This window comes from Pagrus major, chromosome 11, assembly GCF_040436345.1.
Source record: "Pagrus major chromosome 11, Pma_NU_1.0".
Lineage (NCBI taxonomy): Eukaryota > Metazoa > Chordata > Actinopteri > Spariformes > Sparidae > Pagrus > Pagrus major.
The window spans coordinates 551,434-569,840 of NC_133225.1; the positions used below are offsets into that span (position 1 = coordinate 551,434).

At 46.7% G+C, this 18,407-nt stretch overlaps 2 protein-coding genes across 2 annotated transcripts; both read left to right on the top strand.

The window, feature by feature from the left end:
* The first annotated feature begins 7,319 nt into the window (after nt 1-7,319).
* s1pr1 (sphingosine-1-phosphate receptor 1) lies at nt 7,320-10,864 on the top strand. Its single transcript, XM_073476808.1, has 2 exons — nt 7,320-7,381; nt 8,065-10,864. Exon 2 carries the CDS (start codon nt 8,187-8,189, stop codon nt 9,303-9,305), a length of 1,119 nt encoding a protein of 372 aa, XP_073332909.1. The 5' UTR covers nt 7,320-7,381; nt 8,065-8,186; the 3' UTR covers nt 9,306-10,864.
* A 1,843-nt stretch (nt 10,865-12,707) lies between these two features.
* On the top strand, nt 12,708-17,084 carry LOC141004490 (uncharacterized). The gene is made up of 5 exons (XM_073476001.1): nt 12,708-12,823; nt 12,929-12,961; nt 13,371-13,658; nt 13,768-14,058; nt 16,580-17,084. The coding sequence occupies exons 1-5, from the start codon at nt 12,715-12,717 to the stop codon at nt 16,750-16,752; spliced, it is 894 nt and encodes a 297-aa protein (XP_073332102.1). The 5' UTR covers nt 12,708-12,714; the 3' UTR covers nt 16,753-17,084.
* The last annotated feature ends 1,323 nt before the right edge of the window (nt 17,085-18,407 follow it).

The following is an 18,407-nucleotide window of genomic DNA, read 5'->3' on the forward strand; positions in this document are numbered from 1 at the left end:
ACATAAGGGACACACATGAGGGACACACAGTGAGGGACACACATGAGGGACACACATGAGGGACACACAGTGAGGGACACACATGAGGGACACACATGAGGGACACACATGAGGGACACACAGTGAGGGACACACATGAGGGACACAGCTGTTCACAGTGGTATAAAGTATTCTGTGTCTCCACAGGAAGCTGACTGTCATCTGATGAATGTCACCTGGTGGCTCAGTTGCATTGTGGGTAATGTAGGTGTCAGGTTCTGGTCGATGATGTCACTCCTCTAACACTGTTGGACTCACAGACATCACCTGTTTTATTCCACACCTGACGCCTACATTACCCACAATGCAGCTGAGCCACTGAGTGACATCACTGGAGGACTCTAACGAGCAGGTCGACTCACTGTTGACCCTGAAAACAGATGATATGATCAACAGGTGCAGACTCTTCTTCTGTGGTGTTTGTTGTGAACACTGACGCTTCAGACACAACACGCAGATTAACACACACACACACACACACACACACACACACACACACACACACACACACACACACACCTTGTTAGGATGCCACACTGACTTCTATTCATTGTGGACAGACTCACCCAAACCCAGACCAGGACCTCAGACCAGGACTTCACACCAGGACTTCAGACCAGGACCTCAGACCAGGACCTCAGACCAGGACATCACACCAGGACCTCAGACCAGGACATCACACCAGACCTTAGACCAGGACCTCAGACCAGGACCTCAGACCAGGACATCACACCAGACCTTAGACCAGGACCTCAGACCAGGACCTCAGACCAGGACATCACACCAGACCTTAGACCAGGACCTCAGACCAGGACATCACACCAGACCTTAGACCAGGACTTCAGACCAGGACTTCAGACCAGGACCTCAGACCAGGACCTCAGACCAGGACATCACACCAGGACCTCAGACCAGGACCTCAGACCAGGACCTCAGACCAGGACATCACACCAGACCTTAGACCAGGACCTCAGACCAGGACATCACACCAGACCTTAGACCAGGACCTCAGACCAGGACCTCAGACCAGGACATCACACCAGACCTTAGACCAGGACCTCAGACCAGGACCTCAGACCAGGACCTCAGACCAGGACCTCAGACCAGGACATCACACCAGGACCTCAGACCAGGACCTCAGACCAGGACCTCAGACCAGGACATCACACCAGACCTTAGACCAGGACCTCAGACCAGGACATCACACCAGACCTTAGACCAGGACCTCAGACCAGGACCTCAGACCAGGACCTCAGACCAGGACCTCAGACCAGGACCTCAGACCAGGTCAGAGTTTACAGTGAAACAGGTCAGAACATTCAGACAATAAGATCCAATAAGAAGTCAGTGTCAGCGGCCATGTTTTCTCTTCTTCGTGTCCCTCCTCCTCTGAGGGAAGCGAGCCTCCACATTCCTCACCACCAGGGAAACAACCAATCACATCACAGGAAGTCAGAGAGGAAGAAGCTGGCTAATGCTTTCCTGTTAAACACACACACACACACACACACACACGCACACACGCACACACACACACACACACACACACACACACACACACACGCACACACACACACACACACACACACACACACACACACACACACACACACACACACACACACTCAGTCAGTCCAAACCATAATTACAGGCTGCAGATGTTCTGTTGTTAAAGTTTCACTGCTGAAGAATGTTTGAGACCAACAGGACCAGGACTGAGACCAGGACCAGAACTGAGACCAGGACCAGGACCAGGACCAGGACCAGGAAAGAAACTGGGACCTGGTTCTCCAAGACAGGAACCAAAGCAGGACCACTGTAATACTGTCATGTTACTGTGAACAAACCTTGATGCTGGTCCAAAATCAAGACCAGAACTGAGACCAGAACCTGCTCTGAGGGACATGTTTGTATTTAATCCATCAGATTAAATTATTCTTCGTGTTTCAGACTCGTTTTAAATCAAACTTTGACTTCATCACACTGAACAGCAGAACTGTTCTCCTGTTCTTCAGTTTCAGGGTTGGTTCTGCTGCTCCGATCCCCGTTTCCCTCCAGCCGTCGTCATGGTGATGCTCAGCTATGCAGCTCAGAGGAAAGAGGCTTTTGTTACCCACAAACCCTTTCACCCCCTCCCCCTCCTCCCCCTCCAGCCTCTCCTCAGCTCGGCTCCATTCTCTGACTCGAGCAGTAAAGTGGAACTGGAGCGGTCACATGACGCTGTGAGTCCAACACATCACTGATCTGGTCCAAACAATAAATCCAGTCCTCTGTCGCTGCTTCCTGTCCTGTCGCTCCTCTCACAGTTGTTTCATAGTCCACAAAACATTTGTGGAGCTTCACAGTAAAACAGCTCGTCTGCTGTGATCGCAGTCTTATTAATCTGAAGTCTTCACTGGAGCTGCTGAGCTAACAGTGTTAGCATCACGTAGCTTTCTGATCAAAATCTGGTCAATAAAAGTTGAATGTTTGAGACGTGTTCTGGTGAGCAGACACTCGACAGAAAGATTCTTCACATCGTCAATATTTAATTTAAATGAACTGAAGCTGCTGCTGCAAAACATTATAACTTTGAACTAAAGAGACAAAATGTTCTTCATTTGGACAAAATGGGAAAAAAAACTGTCCAAAATAGAAAAGGTTGTTTAAGTGGCTGTTTGGGGCAAATGTTCTGATCCAGATTTGAACAGAAGAGGTCAGAACTGTTGAGGGAAATAAAAGCAGCAACTTTTTAAAGAAATGTAAACCCTCGATGTGCTCGTGCACCCGCAGGCAGACAGGCTGCATGCTAACACTGTTAGCACAGCGGCTACAGTGAAGACTTGAGCTTCTAAAGGGTTAAATAACGTCTCCCCGGATCAGTCTGTGATCTCGGGGGTTCTGCAGACTTGGATCGATCCAGCTCACTGCCCTCATGTGGTATTTACCTGACTGGCAGCCTCTCTTGCATCACCTGTGGAGAACCTCAAGGTTCTGTTTCAGGACCCTGCTGAAAGAGCATACTTGCTGTGTATTTGTCTCTTTGAGGTTCTGTTGTTGGATCAGTACTTTGAGTCCAGCTCTGTCACACTCCAGAACATCGTCCAGAGATGACATTACAGCCTACATCTGTCCAGATACTATGATCCCAGTGTTCCCAGTATGATCCCAGTGTTCCCAGTATGACCCCAGTGTTCCCAGTATGACCCCAGTGTTCCCAGTATGATCCCAGTGTTCCCAGTATGATCCCAGTGTTCCCAGTATGACCCCAGTGTTCCCAGTATGATCCCAGTGTTCCCAGTATGACCCCAGTGTTCCCAGTATGACCCCAGTGTTCCCAGTATGATCCCAGTGTTTCCAGTCGGCTGCAGTCAACCAGCTGTTCCAGTCCGACCAGTTGACTTGCAGGTACTGAACAATGGAGCCGTCCTGACAGGAAGTGAGGTCACAGTCCTGACATCCCACAGAGCTGCTCCCACAATGCACCTCTCTGAGCCGTGTCAGCGTGCTTCTGTTAATGTAGATAAAAACAGCTGAGGCGTGATGATGTCATCACGTCCTGTTGTGATGTAACTGTGGAACACTTCCTGTCCTGAAGCATCAACGCACAGGACGTTTTTATTTCCTGAAAGCTGCTGAGATTCATGAGACGGACAAAACCAGACAGAACCAGACAAACCAGACAGAATCAGACAAACCAGACAAACCAGACAGTACCGGACTGAACCAGACAAATCAGACAAACCAGACAGAACCAGACAAACCAGACAGAACCAGACTGAACCAGACAAACCAGACAAAACCAGACAAACCAGACAGAACCAGACTGAACCAGACTGAACCAGACAAACCAGACAAAACCAGACAAACCAGACAGAACCAGACTGAACCAGACAAACCAGACAAAACCAGACAAACCAGACAGAACCAGACTGAACCAGACAAACCAGACAGAACCAGACAGAACCAGACTGAACCAGAAAAAACCAGACAAAACCAGACAGTACCGGACTGAACCAGACAAACCAGACAAAACCAGACAAACCAGACTGAACCAGACTGAACCAGACTGAACCAGACAAACCAGACAGAACCAGACAGAACCAGACTGAACCAGACTGAACCAGACAAACCAGAAAGAACCAGACAGAACCAGACAAACCAGACAGTACCAGACGGAACCAGACTGAACGAGACGCCTCAGATAAAGTTACATAAATAAAAACACCTCAGAGGTTCACAGGCCCACTTCATAGTCAAGTTTTATAGTTCTGGTACAGTTTTGGTCAGAACTTTCTCATTTGTCTCCAGTCTGTCTCCAGTCTGTCTCCAGATTGTCTCCAGTCTGTCTCCACTTTGTCTCCAGTCTGTCTCCAGTCTGTCTCCAGATTGTCTCCAGTCTGTCTCCAGTCTGTCTCCACTTTGTCTCCAGTCTGTCTCCAGATTGTCTCCAGTCTGTCTCCACTTTGTCTCCAGTCTGTCTCCAGATTGTCTCCACTTTGTCTCCAGTCTGTCTCCACTTTGTCTCCACTTTGTCTCCAGTCTGTCTCCAGATTGTCTCCAGTCTGTCTCCAGTTTGTCTCCAGTCTGTCTCCAGTCTGTCTCCACTTTGTCTCCAGTCTGTCTCCAGTTTGTCTCCACTTTGTCTCCAGTCTGTCTCCACTTTGTCTCCAGTTTGTCTCCACTTTGTCTCCAGTCTGTCTCCACTTTGTCTCCAGTCTGTCTCCACTTTGTCTCCAGATTGTCTCCAGTCTGTCTCCAGTTTGTCTCCAGTCTGTCTCCAGTCTGTCTCCACTTTGTCTCCAGTTTGTCTCCACTTTGTCTCCAGTCTGTCTCCACTTTGTCTCCAGTCTGTCTCCACTTTGTCTCCACTTTGTCTCCAGTCTGTCTCCAGTCTGTCTCCACTTTGTCTCCAGTCTGTCTCCAGTCTGTCTCCACTTTGTCTCCAGTCTGTCTCCACTTTGTCTCCAGTTTGTCTCCAGTCTGTCTCCAGTCTGTCTCCACTTTGTCTCCACTTTGTCTCCACTCTGTCTCCAGTCTGTCTCCAGTCTGTCTCCACTTTGTCTCCAGTCTGTCTCCAGTCTGTCTCCAGTCTGTCTCCACTTTGTCTCCACTTTGTCTCCACTTTGTCTCCACTCTGTCTCCAGTCTGTCTCCAGTCTGTCTCCAGATTGTCTCCAGTCTGTCTCCACTTTGTCTCCAGTCTGTCTCCAGTCTGTCTCCAGATTGTCTCCAGTCTGTCTCCAGTCTGTCTCCACTTTGTCTCCAGTCTGTCTCCAGATTGTCTCCACTTTGTCTCCAGTCTGTCTCCACTTTGTCTGCACTTTGTCTCCAGTCTGTCTCCAGATTGTCTCCAGTCTGTCTCCAGTTTGTCTCCAGTCTGTCTCCAGTCTGTCTCCACTTTGTCTCCAGTCTGTCTCCAGTTTGTCTCCACTTTGTCTCCAGTCTGTCTCCACTTTGTCTCCAGTTTGTCTCCACTTTGTCTCCAGTCTGTCTCCACTTTGTCTCCAGTCTGTCTCCACTTTGTCTCCAGATTGTCTCCAGTCTGTCTCCAGTTTGTCTCCAGTCTGTCTCCAGTCTGTCTCCACTTTGTCTCCAGTTTGTCTCCACTTTGTCTCCAGTCTGTCTCCACTTTGTCTCCAGTCTGTCTCCACTTTGTCTCCACTTTGTCTCCAGTCTGTCTCCAGTCTGTCTCCACTTTGTCTCCAGTCTGTCTCCAGTCTGTCTCCACTTTGTCTCCAGTCTGTCTCCACTTTGTCTCCAGTTTGTCTCCAGTCTGTCTCCAGTCTGTCTCCACTTTGTCTCCACTTTGTCTCCACTCTGTCTCCAGTCTGTCTCCACTTTGTCTCCAGTCTGTCTCCACTTTGTCTCCAGTCTGTCTCCAGTCTGTCTCCAGTCTGTCTCCACTTTGTCTCCAGTTTGTCTCCAGTTTGTCTCCAGTCTGTCTCCAGTCTGTCTCCACTTTGTCTCCAGTCTGTCTCCAGTCTGTCTCCACTTTGTCTCCACTTTGTCTCCACTTTGTCTCCACTCTGTCTCCAGTCTGTCTCCACTTTGTCTCCAGTCTGTCTCCACTTTGTCTCCAGTTTGTCTCCAGTTTGTCTCCAGTCTGTCTCCAGTCTGTCTCCACTTTGTCTCCAGTTTGTCTCCAGTTTGTCTCCAGTCTGTCTCCAGTCTGTCTCCACTTTGTCTCCAGTCTGTCTCCAGTCTGTCTCCAGTCTGTCTCCACTTTGTCTCCAGTCTGTCTCCACTTTGTCTCCAGTTTGTCTCCAGTCTGTCTCCAGTCTGTCTCCACTTTGTCTCCAGTCTGTCTCCACTTTGTCTCCACTTTGTCTCCAGTCTGTCTCCACTTTGTCTCCAGTTTGTCTCCACTTTGTCTCCAGTCTGTCTCCACTTTGTCTCCAGTCTGTCTCCACTTTGTCTCCAGTTTGTCTCCACTTTGTCTCCAGTCTGTCTCCACTTTGTCTCCAGTCTGTCTCCAGTTTGTCTCCAGTGTCTGAGGGCCCCAGAAACTGTGACTCCGCCCCTGCTGACCTCACATATATAAGGTCAGAAGTCAGTGTGTCAGTATGGGGGGTAAGTGTGTGTGTGTGTGTGTGTGTGTGTGTGTGTGTGTTCAGCTGTTGGTTTCTCACACAAACAAAAGAAGTTTTGATGTTTTGATATTATTTATATTAATAATCTAATATTATTAAAACACGTCACATTTAAACAACAGAAACGTTCAACATGATTATTTTCAATCATTTTAATTTTGATCATTAGAGTCTCTCGTCACATCTTTACTTTTTCAGATTTTATTTGTTTACTGCATTTTTATTATTTTCATTCCTGTTTTGTAATAAAATAAACTTTATTGTAAATATTCAGTATTTACGTTAATGAATAAAAGCTGTTCATATTAATAAGAAGTCGACTAAAGTGAACTCAAAGTTCTGTGAAAGACTAATGAGGAACATGAGAATAATAATCCTCTTCATGTTTTAATATTAATGAGTTGCGTTGTTCATCATTATTGATCTGATCAGTTTTCAGGAGAATAAAGGAGCGAAATATACACGAGCAGAGCAGGAGGAGGGCAGCACCTTCATCCTCCTCATCCTCCTCAGTGTGTGTGTGTGTGAGTGTGTGAGTGTGTGTGTGAGTGTGTGTGTGAGTGTGTGTGTGAGTGTGAGTGTGTGAGTGTGTGAGTGTGTGTGTGTGAGTGTGAGTGTGTGTGAGTGTGAGTGTGTGTGTGAGTGAGTGTGTGTGTGTGAGTGTGTGTGAGTGTGTGTGTGAGTGTGTGTGTGAGTGTGAGTGTGTGTGGTCGCTCTCTGCTCTGCCTCGAGCTGGTGTCGGGCTGTTTCTCCTCCGGACTCTGACTGAAGGTAAAAACTCTCTTTTCTCTCGGTTAAATTCGGTGTTTTGTGAGTGAGGTTTGGTGTGAAGCGTCAGCAGAGACTGTGTGAATGTGTGATGTTGGATTAAATAAAGTTCTGGTCGGGTTTAGTCGAAGCAGCGGAGCCTCGTTCACACCGACGGTCCGACTCTTTAACGGATTTTATATAAAACGTTCAAACGTTAAACTGATGCAGTGACGTCAGAGTGTTTTAATCCTGTTTACGGTCGAATCAACTGAATTCTGACAGAAAACTGAATCCAGAACGAACCGGACCGTTTCAGTCCAAACGTCTTTAAACAAACTGGAGAGAAAAGATGAAACCTGCCGACTGAACTCTGCTGCTCACTGATCAGTGATCAGTGATCAATAACCATCAGCTGCTTTTATTTGAGATTTCTTCTTCTGAAACACGTTAAAGTGTAAAAGTGACTGAAATGTTTCCAGATGGAAACGTGTCTGATCATCACTGCGATCATATTTCATGTTTCAGCAAACATTAAAGGTTTTAATGATCCAGTGAATCAGGACCGGTTCTACTGTCTCACTGTCTCTGACTGTCTCACACCTTCTGAGGTTCAGATCTGATCTCAGACCAGCTCCTGTGTTTCTGGACCGGTTTGTGAGTCTCTCTCTCTGTGTGTGTGTGTGTGTGTGTGTGTCTCTCTGCAGGACCATGTCCCGGTCCAGCAGCAGGACTCTCTCTGCTCCTCTTCACGGTTACTACCTGACATGAAGGACTGAAGCTTGAGGACGCAGCGCCCCCTGCTGGACTCCCGCCGCCCCTGCAGGCCATGGCTGAGCCCAGTTACTCCGACCTGATCGCCAAACACTACAACTACACCGGCAAGTTCCGGAAGATGCAGCACGACTCGGGTCTGAAGGCGGACTCGGTGGTCTTCATCATCGTGTGCTGCTTCATCATCCTGGAGAACATTCTGGTCCTGACCACCATCTGGAGGACCAAGAAGTTCCACAAGCCCATGTACTACTTCATCGGGAACCTGGCGCTGTCCGACCTGCTGGCCGGGGTCGTGTACACCGCCAACATCCTGCTGTCGGGCGCCAACACCTACAAGCTGACGCCGACGCAGTGGTTCTTCCGGGAGGGCAGCATGTTCGTGGCGCTGGCGGCCTCCGTCTTCAGCCTGCTGGCCATCGCCATCGAGCGCCACCTGACGATGCTGAAGATGAAGCTGCACAACAGCGGGAACACGTGCCGCGTGTTCCTGCTCATCAGCACCGTGTGGATGATCGCGGCGGTGCTGGGCGGGCTGCCGGTGATGGGCTGGAACTGCATCCAGAGCATGACGCAGTGCTCCACCGTGCTGCCGCTGTACCACAAGACCTACATCCTGTTCTGCACCACCGTTTTCAGCATCATCCTCATGGCCATCGTGGTGCTGTACGCGCGCATCTACGCGCTGGTGCGCACGCGCAGTCGCAAACTCGTCTTCCGCAAAGTGTCGAACGGCCGTGGCAGCGCGGGAACCAACGTGAAGAGCTCCGAGAAGTCGATGGCGTTGCTGAAGACCGTGATCATCGTCCTGAGCTGCTTCATCGCCTGCTGGGCGCCACTCTTCATCCTCCTGCTGCTGGACGCCGCCTGCGAGACGCTCAGCTGTCCGATCCTCTACAAGGCCGAGTGGTTCCTGGCGCTCGCCGTCCTCAACTCCGCCATGAACCCGCTCATCTACACGCTGACCAGCAACGAGATGCGCAGAGCCTTCCTGAAGACGCTGCTGTGCTGCACCGCATGCGTCCGGCCGCGCACCAAGTTCAGTGGGCCGGTCATGGGGGCGGAGTTCAGCCGCAGCAAGTCCGATAACTCCTCCCACCCCAACAAGGAGGAGGCGGAGCATTCCCCCAGAGAGACGGCTGTGTCCTCGGCCAACGTCACCTCGTCGTCCTAAAGTAGACGAGTGTAGAGCTTCAGTAGTTTGTTTGTACAGGAAACAGGTGTGGACTCGTCCGGACCAGCAGCTGACCCGGACTCACAGCACTTATGGAGACTTTAAACTGGTTCAACTGGGACCAGTGAGCCCTCAGATAGAGACGGGCCACACTTTGTAAGAAGCTCACACCTGAGCGTGTCCTCACCACACCTGGAGCGTGTCCTCACTACACCTGCAGGATGACCAGCGGGATCACTTCAGCCTCCTGGATCAAGCTGGTCCAGAGCCAGTCAGGACCGGATCAGACCGGCAGAGTCCAGTCCTCATGATGGGGTGATCACTGATGAGTTGTGATCTGAGTGAACAGACGTGAGCTTCATACAAAGTGTTTTTGGTCCTTGTAGAAGAATCGGACTTCATACTGACCCTCTAAGAACAACTAGAACCTGTAGCCTTAAACAGCTGGAACATATTTAATTCTGTTGTTTCTTCACTTCACACGAAGTCACAGTTCAGCTGCTTCTCACCAACTCAACCAGTTTGTTTAAATTTAAAATTAAAATAAAGAAATCAGGTGTTTTAGTGAAGTTTGGACTCAATCAGTTACTTTAGGTTCTCCGTCAGTGTTTCAGCCTCCGTACTGAGCGGATCCGTCCACAACCAGCTGTTGGCTTTCATCCAGCAGGAGGCGACGTGCTGAAACACTGAGCTTTAATGATGATGGGGCGTCTCAGAAGCAGCTGAACTTTGAGTTTTTGTGTTTTTGTTGTGACGTTTTGTAAAAAGTTTAACTGTGTGAAAGTTTAGAAAATGTTGGTCAGAATGTATTTTCTACTTCCTGTCTGTCGTCGTTCCTGTCAGTAGTGATGTCATCAGTCCAATTAATTTATATTTGAAACCAAGAAGAAAAAACAGATTTTTGTTTGTCAGATAAATGAAAGGTTTTGTTTTGCTTCGTGTCGTGATTCAGAAATACTGAGGCCCAGAAAAAATATCAAAAGATCAAATTTAATGAGGAACAAACAAATAATAAAACTCAGATAAAGTTCATTCTTGACCGAGGAGACAGCGGTTGAGAAGAAGAATCTCAGAACAAGGTCCATTTACTGGCTGTTCTGGAGCGTTTGATCACATCACATGATCTTCATCAGCAGATTTAAAAGTCAGTTACAATCGTGGTCCTGAACCTTGAGAAGTCCTTCAAATGCTCCGAAAAAATACATGTAAACGTCTGCAGCTTTATGACACCTGGACGAACTGATGAAGACCACGTGATACGACTGAAAGCTCCAGGACAGCTGCTAAATGGACCTTGTGGTGAAACTGTGTCATGTGACAGTGAGTCCAACTGATTTGTATTTGTGCTGCTCAGAACCTCATAGAGAAACTTCACGTTTTAAGAAAATCATCATATTTGTAAATTTGGCAGGACGATCCCACTCTGTTACCATGGTGACCAGTCCTTCTCAATGTCCATCTTCTGTCAGGAGCTGATCCATTAACCCATTAACTCCTGTCCGTCCATCCGTCTGTCTGTCTGCACTGTTTAACTCCTGAATGTTGGTTTGCTAGTGAAAAATAAAGACAGAAGTAGCAACAGTTTGTGTTTGAGAACAAATCAATCATGACAGAAGTAATCACATTACAAGTTAAATAATCTGAACACCCAGAAAGGCGACATTTTCTAATCTGTGTTGAAGATCTTTACATTTAAAACATACAGGTGTGTCTAAAGCCGCAGTGCATCCTGGGTATTCATACATCACTGTTGATGACCTCCGCAGAATCATTTTCCAACAGTTCAGACTCTGAATGTGTCCGTTCAGACAAAATGGAGGACAGTAAACAGTGCGACACACGCAGGAAGTGGAGTGATAGACACATCCCATAATACTACAGCTCACTGTACACAGTGTAGACTGTATGACAGAGTCAGAACCCAAAGCATCAACATGTTGTGTTTTTGATAGCAGGAAGTGATGTCACAGTCTGTGTGAGTCTGTGTGTCGGCCATGTTGAGAGCTGTTTGACTTCTCCAAAGAGAGGAGACAATGACGTCCCATAATGCCTTGCTGCTCCACTTAAAGTGCAGTCACATCATCTTTTTAACTCCTCCACTGCAGCCTTTGTCTCCTTCAGAGCTGCTCCGTTGTCATGGAGACAGTTCAGCCACCTCCAGCTGCTGACCTCTGACCTCTGACAGGAGGGGGCGGAGCCTCACTGAGTCCACAGGGAGACATAAATAAAGGCTCTTGTTATGATTGGAGGTTCAGTTAAAGTTCAAGTTAACCTCAGATCTGATCTGATCCGGACCGATCCTGGATCTGATCTGATCCTGGATCTGATCTGAGGTCTCTGACACGACATCACTTCACTCAGATCAAACAAGTCATGTGACAGATGACATCATCAACCTGATGAACCCTCAAGTTCTTCTGTTCTATACTGTGAGGAGCTGAAGCGCTGGTCCTGGTCCTGGTCCTGGTCCTGGTCCTGGAGATCAGACTGGGTTTGTTGGTCTGGAGGATGAAAACTATGAATAGAGATACTGTTAGAAGTCATTTTCCTGCTTTTAAAATCTACAAAAGTACAAAATGATTAGCATCAAAATGTAATCAAGTACCAAAAGTAGCAGTACTCATTATGACTGATTTCATCATATATTACATTTATGATTATAATCACTGATGCATGAGTGAGTTCATCACTTTAATGTTGCTTCTGTGAATAAAATTGTTAAATAAATGTAGTGGAGTAAAAAGTAAAGTATTTGTCTCTGAGATGAAGAAGAGCAGGAGAAACAATAATGAAAAATAAAATAGATAGATACTTTATTTATCCCGAGGGAAATTCAAGTGTCCAGTAGCATACAAAATACAAAACATACATTACACATTTATAATATATAAAATTAAAATTAACAGTAGCTACAGTAAACAAAAAATTGTACTAGTTAAAGTACAGTACTCGAGTAAATGTACTTAGTTACTTGCCACAAGTGATAACTGACAGGAAAGTGGAACAACAGTTAAAGTTTCTTCTTCATCCCTCTGCAGACTTGAAGATGATGCACCAGGTTTGTGTCGTCCTGCTGTGAGTGAGGCGGTGCTGCCCCCCTGTGGTCACATCAGGACACTACAGTCTGCAGAGTCCAGCAGGGGGCGCTGTTCAGACCAGCTCCACACATTCAGAGGCTTCTTTTATTGCAGTTTCCAAGAAGATAATTATATTTAATTACTTTTATTGACTTCACAATGATAAACTGAAATCAAGCAGAGGAGTGAGTTTATTCTGTTATTGTGTCTCAGTGACTTTAACCTGCTGCTCAGACAAGCAGTGAGTCAGTAAACAGACAGATAATGTTTAACCAGAGGAGGAGTAAACAGACAGATAATGTTTAACCAGAGGAGGAGTAAACAGACAGATAATGTTTAACCAGAGGAGGTCCATCCGTCTGTCCGTCTGTCAGAAGTCATCGGAGCTTCAGGAGGATCTGATGGACCTGGTTCAGTTCTTCACTCTGTCTGTCTGCTGCTGTGAGTCTCTGAAACAATCTGTTGACCCGACAACAACCTCAGTCTGACCTTTAACAGTTCACATACCGTCAGCTCACTTCCTGTTTGTCTCTGATTGGTTGACAGGGTGGACGGCTGCTGCCAGGTCATATTATAGCGGTGAGTAAAGTATCCACATTACTGATGTCCTCACGTTACCTCTCTGTAGATGTCCTAACATGTCCACTCATTACTGATGTCCTCACGTGTCCTCTCTGTAGATGTCCTAACATGTCCACTCATTACTGATGTCCTCACGTGTCCTCTCTGTAGATGTCCTAACGTGTCCTCTCTGTAGATGTCCTCACGTTACCTCTCTGTAGATGTCCTAACATGTCCACTCATTACTGATGTCCTCACGTGTCCTCTCTGTAGATGTCCTCACGTGTCCTCTCTGTAGATGTCCTCACGTGTCCTCTCTGTAGATGTCCTAACGTGTCCACTCATTACTGATGTCCTCACGTGTCCTCTCTGTAGATGTCCTAACGTGTCCTCTCTGTAGATGTCCTAACGTGTCCTCTCCCTGCAGACAGTCCCAGACTCATTGTGACAGATGAGATAGAGGACGGACAGACGGTGGAGGTCACCTGTACTCTTCCTATAGACTACACTGGAGGGGACTGCCGTCTTTACAGAGAAGACTCTTCGTCCCCGCTCAGAGTGATGACAACCAGAACTTTCCTCTGTGTCTTCCACTTGACGTCCACAGAGCTGCTGGGACGTCGTCCGGTGGGCAGTCGGATCTACCTGAAGTGTGACTACCACCTCCAGCAGTACACGTCAGCGTTCAGCGACATCAAGGGAGTGACTGTCCGCGGTACGTCTGTCTTGTGGACCGTCACCTGTATGTGGACAGGTACAGTACACTCTGAGCTCCAGTCTTTGGTTCTGTATTGACCGGTGTCTGCTGGCGGTCTGTCCTCTAGGCAGCAGTCCCAGTCCTCGTCTGTCTGTCAGCCGTCGCCTCCTCTCACCTGGCGACGGCGTGGAGGTCACCTGTTCCCCGCCGCTCCGCTACGTGTCCAGCTGTCGCTTCTACAGAGACAGCGTGATCGTCTCAACAGGGCCCTGCAGCAGGAACCTGACGGGCCAACAGCTCGCCATCTGGAAGAAAAGCACCACGCTGCTTCCTGTCAACATGACCTGCAGATACGATCCACACGATCACCTGGACATCCGCTCCGAGCCCAGCAACCACCACATGCTTTTTGTAGTCGGTAAGAAGCAGTCAGGCTCATTTACCAGTTTTGGATCAGTACTTTGATTTAGAATGCTTCTCAGGAAGTGCTGTAGTGCTCCTCAGAGAACCCGTTCCTAAAGCCCTGAGAACCCAAACCACACAGAACAAACTGTTCAGTTCATCTCAGTCCAGTCCGGATCAGACCGGGTCAAGTCAAAGTCCAACACACAGTCTGTCAATAAACCACAGGATGTTTGTTTGAACGATTCAACGGTCGTTAAATCAACATTTAGCAACATGAAACTGTTACAGTGTAAATTTAGACTTCAACATTTCATGACAAACTTTAATTCATGCAGCAAAAACTACAGACAGGATTCAAACCCTCAACCTCCACCTCAGTACGAGGCGTGAGCTTCACCAGGAGAGCTACTGATCAGCTTTATTATTGTCAAGTTTCTTCAGGTTTCGCCATGCAAACTTCCCACTGGAAACATTATCCATCATCTGCCCAGAGCTTCACCTGCAATCACCCAAACGACCAGGCGAGCAGTTTCAGCCATGAGGAGAAAAACCTTTCAATCATAGAAACACACAAAAAGAAAGAATGTTTAAATTCTGTATATAATGCCAATGATATTTCAAATGACTGTAATAGGAATACAAAAATACAAGTATACAAAATACCAGAAAAATAAACACCTAAATAAATAAATACTGTGAAACCCAAACCTGTTTACACTAAATTGCAAATTAAGTGCAAATAAAGTTGCCCACTGCTGCCAGCTGTTTTAGCATGTTGTCAGGCAAGTGTGAATTTCACTTCTTTTTAATATTTATTGTTGATCTATTTATTTTTTTACTGCATTTTAACATAAATTGTCTCAATTTCAACTGTATTTAACCATTAACTATGTATTTTAACATGAATTACTTTTTAACCTTAATCACATTTTATGGTCAAATTTTAATAAATAAAGTGAAATTAGTATTTACACAAATTACACAACTGTTTCCATTCACATATGAAATGTCTGCATTGAATATTAAAGTATGAAATGCTCAAATCACGCTATATTTAAATTGCCTAATTGGTTTTGTGATTAACACACAACACAATCAATTTTCATTTCATAATTTACCAAATTTCAAGATCAGAGTGAAAACCCTCAGATGTGCTTCATACAGAAGTACCAATTAATCTTTACATGTTTTACATAAAGTACATTCAGTTCAATTCAACAGGCTTTATTGGCATGACTGTTACAATATTGCCAAAGCAAAGGATTACAGAAAGAAGAATACACAGATAATTAATAATTAAAAAAATATAAAATAATAAAAAATAAATAAAAAGAAAAAGAAGAAAGGAAAGTGTGTGTGTTGATGTTGGTGGTATATATATGATATATACAATAAATAAATAAATAATTAAGAGTGACAGTTAAGTTTCTCAGCTTCCGCTGGCTGTGCTCAGGTCCTGACGAGAGGTGATGAATTTAGCTACAGCACAGAGCACATTCTCACCAAGTCCAAAGATTCAGGACATTAACAAGCTATCAGCACACGTGGCCATTAACTGGTTACAAGCCATGCCTTACTGGGCAACCAACCCCGTGGCTAAGCTAAGCTAAGCTAAACAGCTCTCTGCCGCCGCCGTCTGCCGCCACTGTCTGCGCACCTGTGGCTGATGATCTGCACCTGTGGCTGATGATCTGCACCTGTGGCTGATGATCTGCACCTGTGGCTGATGATCTGCACCTGTGGCTGATGATCTGCACCTGTGGCTGATGATCTGCACCTGTGGTGACGTGCGCTGTTTTTTACAGTCTGGGCAGCAACTGTGTGATGGTTCCTCCTTCCGGTTTTTGTAGTTCTTTTGCAGTTTTTGTAGTTCTTTAATTAGCACTCGTTTAAACTTCAGTTTGACTTGACAATTATTGATCAGCTTTATTATTGATCAGCTTTATTAGACTCCATGTTTGGTCATCAAACCCTGGAACATTAGTCACATGAAGGCTGGCTGACATCTTTTTAACGTTGTGTTTACCTGCTGTGTGTGTGTGTTTACCTGCTGTGTGTGTGTGTGTACCTGCTGTGTGTGTGTGTACCTGCTGTGTGTGTGTGTGTGTACCTGCTGTGTGTGTGTGTGTACCTGCTGTGTGTGTGTGTTTACCTGCTGTGTGTGTGTGTGTACCTGCTGTGTGTGTGTGTGTGTACCTGCTGTGTGTGTGTGTGTTTACCTGCTGTGTGTGTGTGTACCTGCTGTGTGTGTGTGTTTACCTGCTGTGTGTGTGTGTACCTGCTGTGTGTGTGTGTGTTTACCTGCTGTGTGTGTGTGTTTACCTGCTGTGTGTGTGTGTGTTTACCTGCTGTGTGTGTGTGTACCTGCTGTGTGTGTGTGTTTACCTGCTGTGTGTGTGTGTTTACCTGCTGTGTGTGTGTGTTTACCTGCTGTGTGTGTGTGTTTACCTGCTGTGTGTGTGTGTACCTGCTGTGTGTGTGTGTTTACCTGCTGTGTGTGTGTGTTTACCTGCTGTGTGTGTGTGTGTTTACAGATGTGACTCAGGTCTCCTCCTCAGTCAGCTGTTCAGTCTCAGTGGATGATGATCAGCTGACGGGGTTCACAGACGGCAGCTGGACGTTTGTTGGTGCAGACGGAGCGACGGTCTCTGTTCAGGTGACCAACAGCAGCCTGAAGTCCGACCACACCTGCAGCGACTCACCATGATGTCGTCTGTCACACACGGTGACAGTAAAGGGTCATTCTGGTGATTTGAACCTGTGTCTGATACATACTTTGGGGTCTGAATAACAACAGGTGTGAACAGTAGATCACCTCAGTCAGCAGCAGGTCCACCTGTCCACAGGTGTGCTGCTGTCTGTCACAGGTCTCTGTTCCTCTCAGGTCATTCAGATCCAGCCTGTCCCTCCTGTCAGAGCGGTCAGTGGAGAGCAGGAAGACATTCTGGTGTTGATGTTGAGGTGATGGGTCACATGACCTGGAGGCTGATGTCATAGTTTATATTTACAGACACATTAATAAAACAGCAGTGGATCATTTGTCGTTTGTCTCTTTGCCGACATGTTTCTGCCTCGTTCATAGGATTTTCTGTAACTAAGCAACTGACCAGAGTGAACGATGTGCTTCCTGTTTACACCAACATGCCCAGTGTGCGGTCATGTGACCTGTATTTTCAGGTGTGTTGTGTGGACGAGGCCTCCGACTGACAGGAAGTGGTTCCCTGCTGCTCAGTTTCAGTGTTTGAGAAAAGCTGAAGGCATAAAACCAAAACTAGGAGAGAAAACATCTTTAAACAGATTCTTTAAATATTTAAAAGTTTGACAACAGATTTTAGGATCCATCTTTCTGTTTAATAACAAAATACTTTTTCATTTCATTTCTAACAGCAGAGTTCAGATTTACAGAGCGACCCTGAACCTCTCAACACAAACATCTAGAAACAGTGTTTCTTCACATGGAAACATTCATCAACAAATACAAGGATTTTAAAAGATACAGAAAATGTTCAAATTGTACTTTGAATGAAGGACGTCACAGCCGAGTCTCTTCCCACAATCCTCTCTGGCTCCGAAGCAGAAAAACTAGAAGGAGGCAAACAAGATCGTCAAAGATTTTCTCTTCACACATGAAGACGTCTCACTACTTCAATAACTTTAGAGACTGAACTCTGTCCCGACTTTCATTTCACAGAAACACGTTCGGAGAAACTTTATTTATAAAAGTCTTCAGGTGTGTGTTCCTGTGTACAGGTGTGTGTTCCTGTGTACAGGTGTGTGTTCCTGTGTACAGGTGTGTGTTCCTGTGTACAGGTGTGTGTTCCTGTGTACAGGTGTGTGTTCAGGTTCTGACCTCAGTGTTTGGAGCTTGACTTGAACTCCTGCTGAGCCTGAAACACATTCAGACACGTCAATACTGAATCCTGTGACCTCAGAGTGATCCTGTGACCTCAGAGTGATCCTGTGACCTCAGAGTGATCCTGTGACCTCACAGAGTGATCAAGTGACCTCAGAGTGATCCTGTGACCTCAGAGTGATCCTGTGACCTCACAGGGTGGATCCTGTGACCTCAGAGTGATCCTGTGACCTCACAGAGTGATCCTGTGACCTCAGAGTGATCCTGTGACCTCACAGAGTGATCCTGTGACCTCACAGAGTGGATCCTGTGACCACAGAGTGGATCCTGTGACCTCACAGAGTGGATCCTGTGACCTCAGAGTGATCCTGTGACCTCACAGAGTGATCCTGTGACCTCAGAGTGATCCTGTGACCTCACAGAGTGATCCTGTGACCTCACAGAGTGATCCTGTGACCTCAGAGTGATCCTGTGACCTCACAGAGTGGATCCTGTGACCTCAGAGTGAT

What these genes read in the sequence shown, in the direction of transcription:
- s1pr1 (XM_073476808.1), top strand. Translation starts at nt 8,187, where the DNA reads ATGGCTGAGCCCAGTTACTCCGACCTGATCGCCAAACACTACAACTAC.
- LOC141004490 (XM_073476001.1), top strand. Translation starts at nt 12,715, where the DNA reads ATGTTTAACCAGAGGAGGTCCATCCGTCTGTCCGTCTGTCAGAAGTCA. An exon ending in CAAGGGAGTGACTGTCCGCG is followed by an intron (nt 13,659 to 13,767) that starts GTACGTCTGTCT and finishes TCTGTCCTCTAG; the next exon opens with GCAGCAGTCCCAGTCCTCGT. An exon ending in CCACATGCTTTTTGTAGTCG is followed by an intron (nt 14,059 to 16,579) that starts GTAAGAAGCAGT and finishes GTGTGTTTACAG; the next exon opens with ATGTGACTCAGGTCTCCTCC.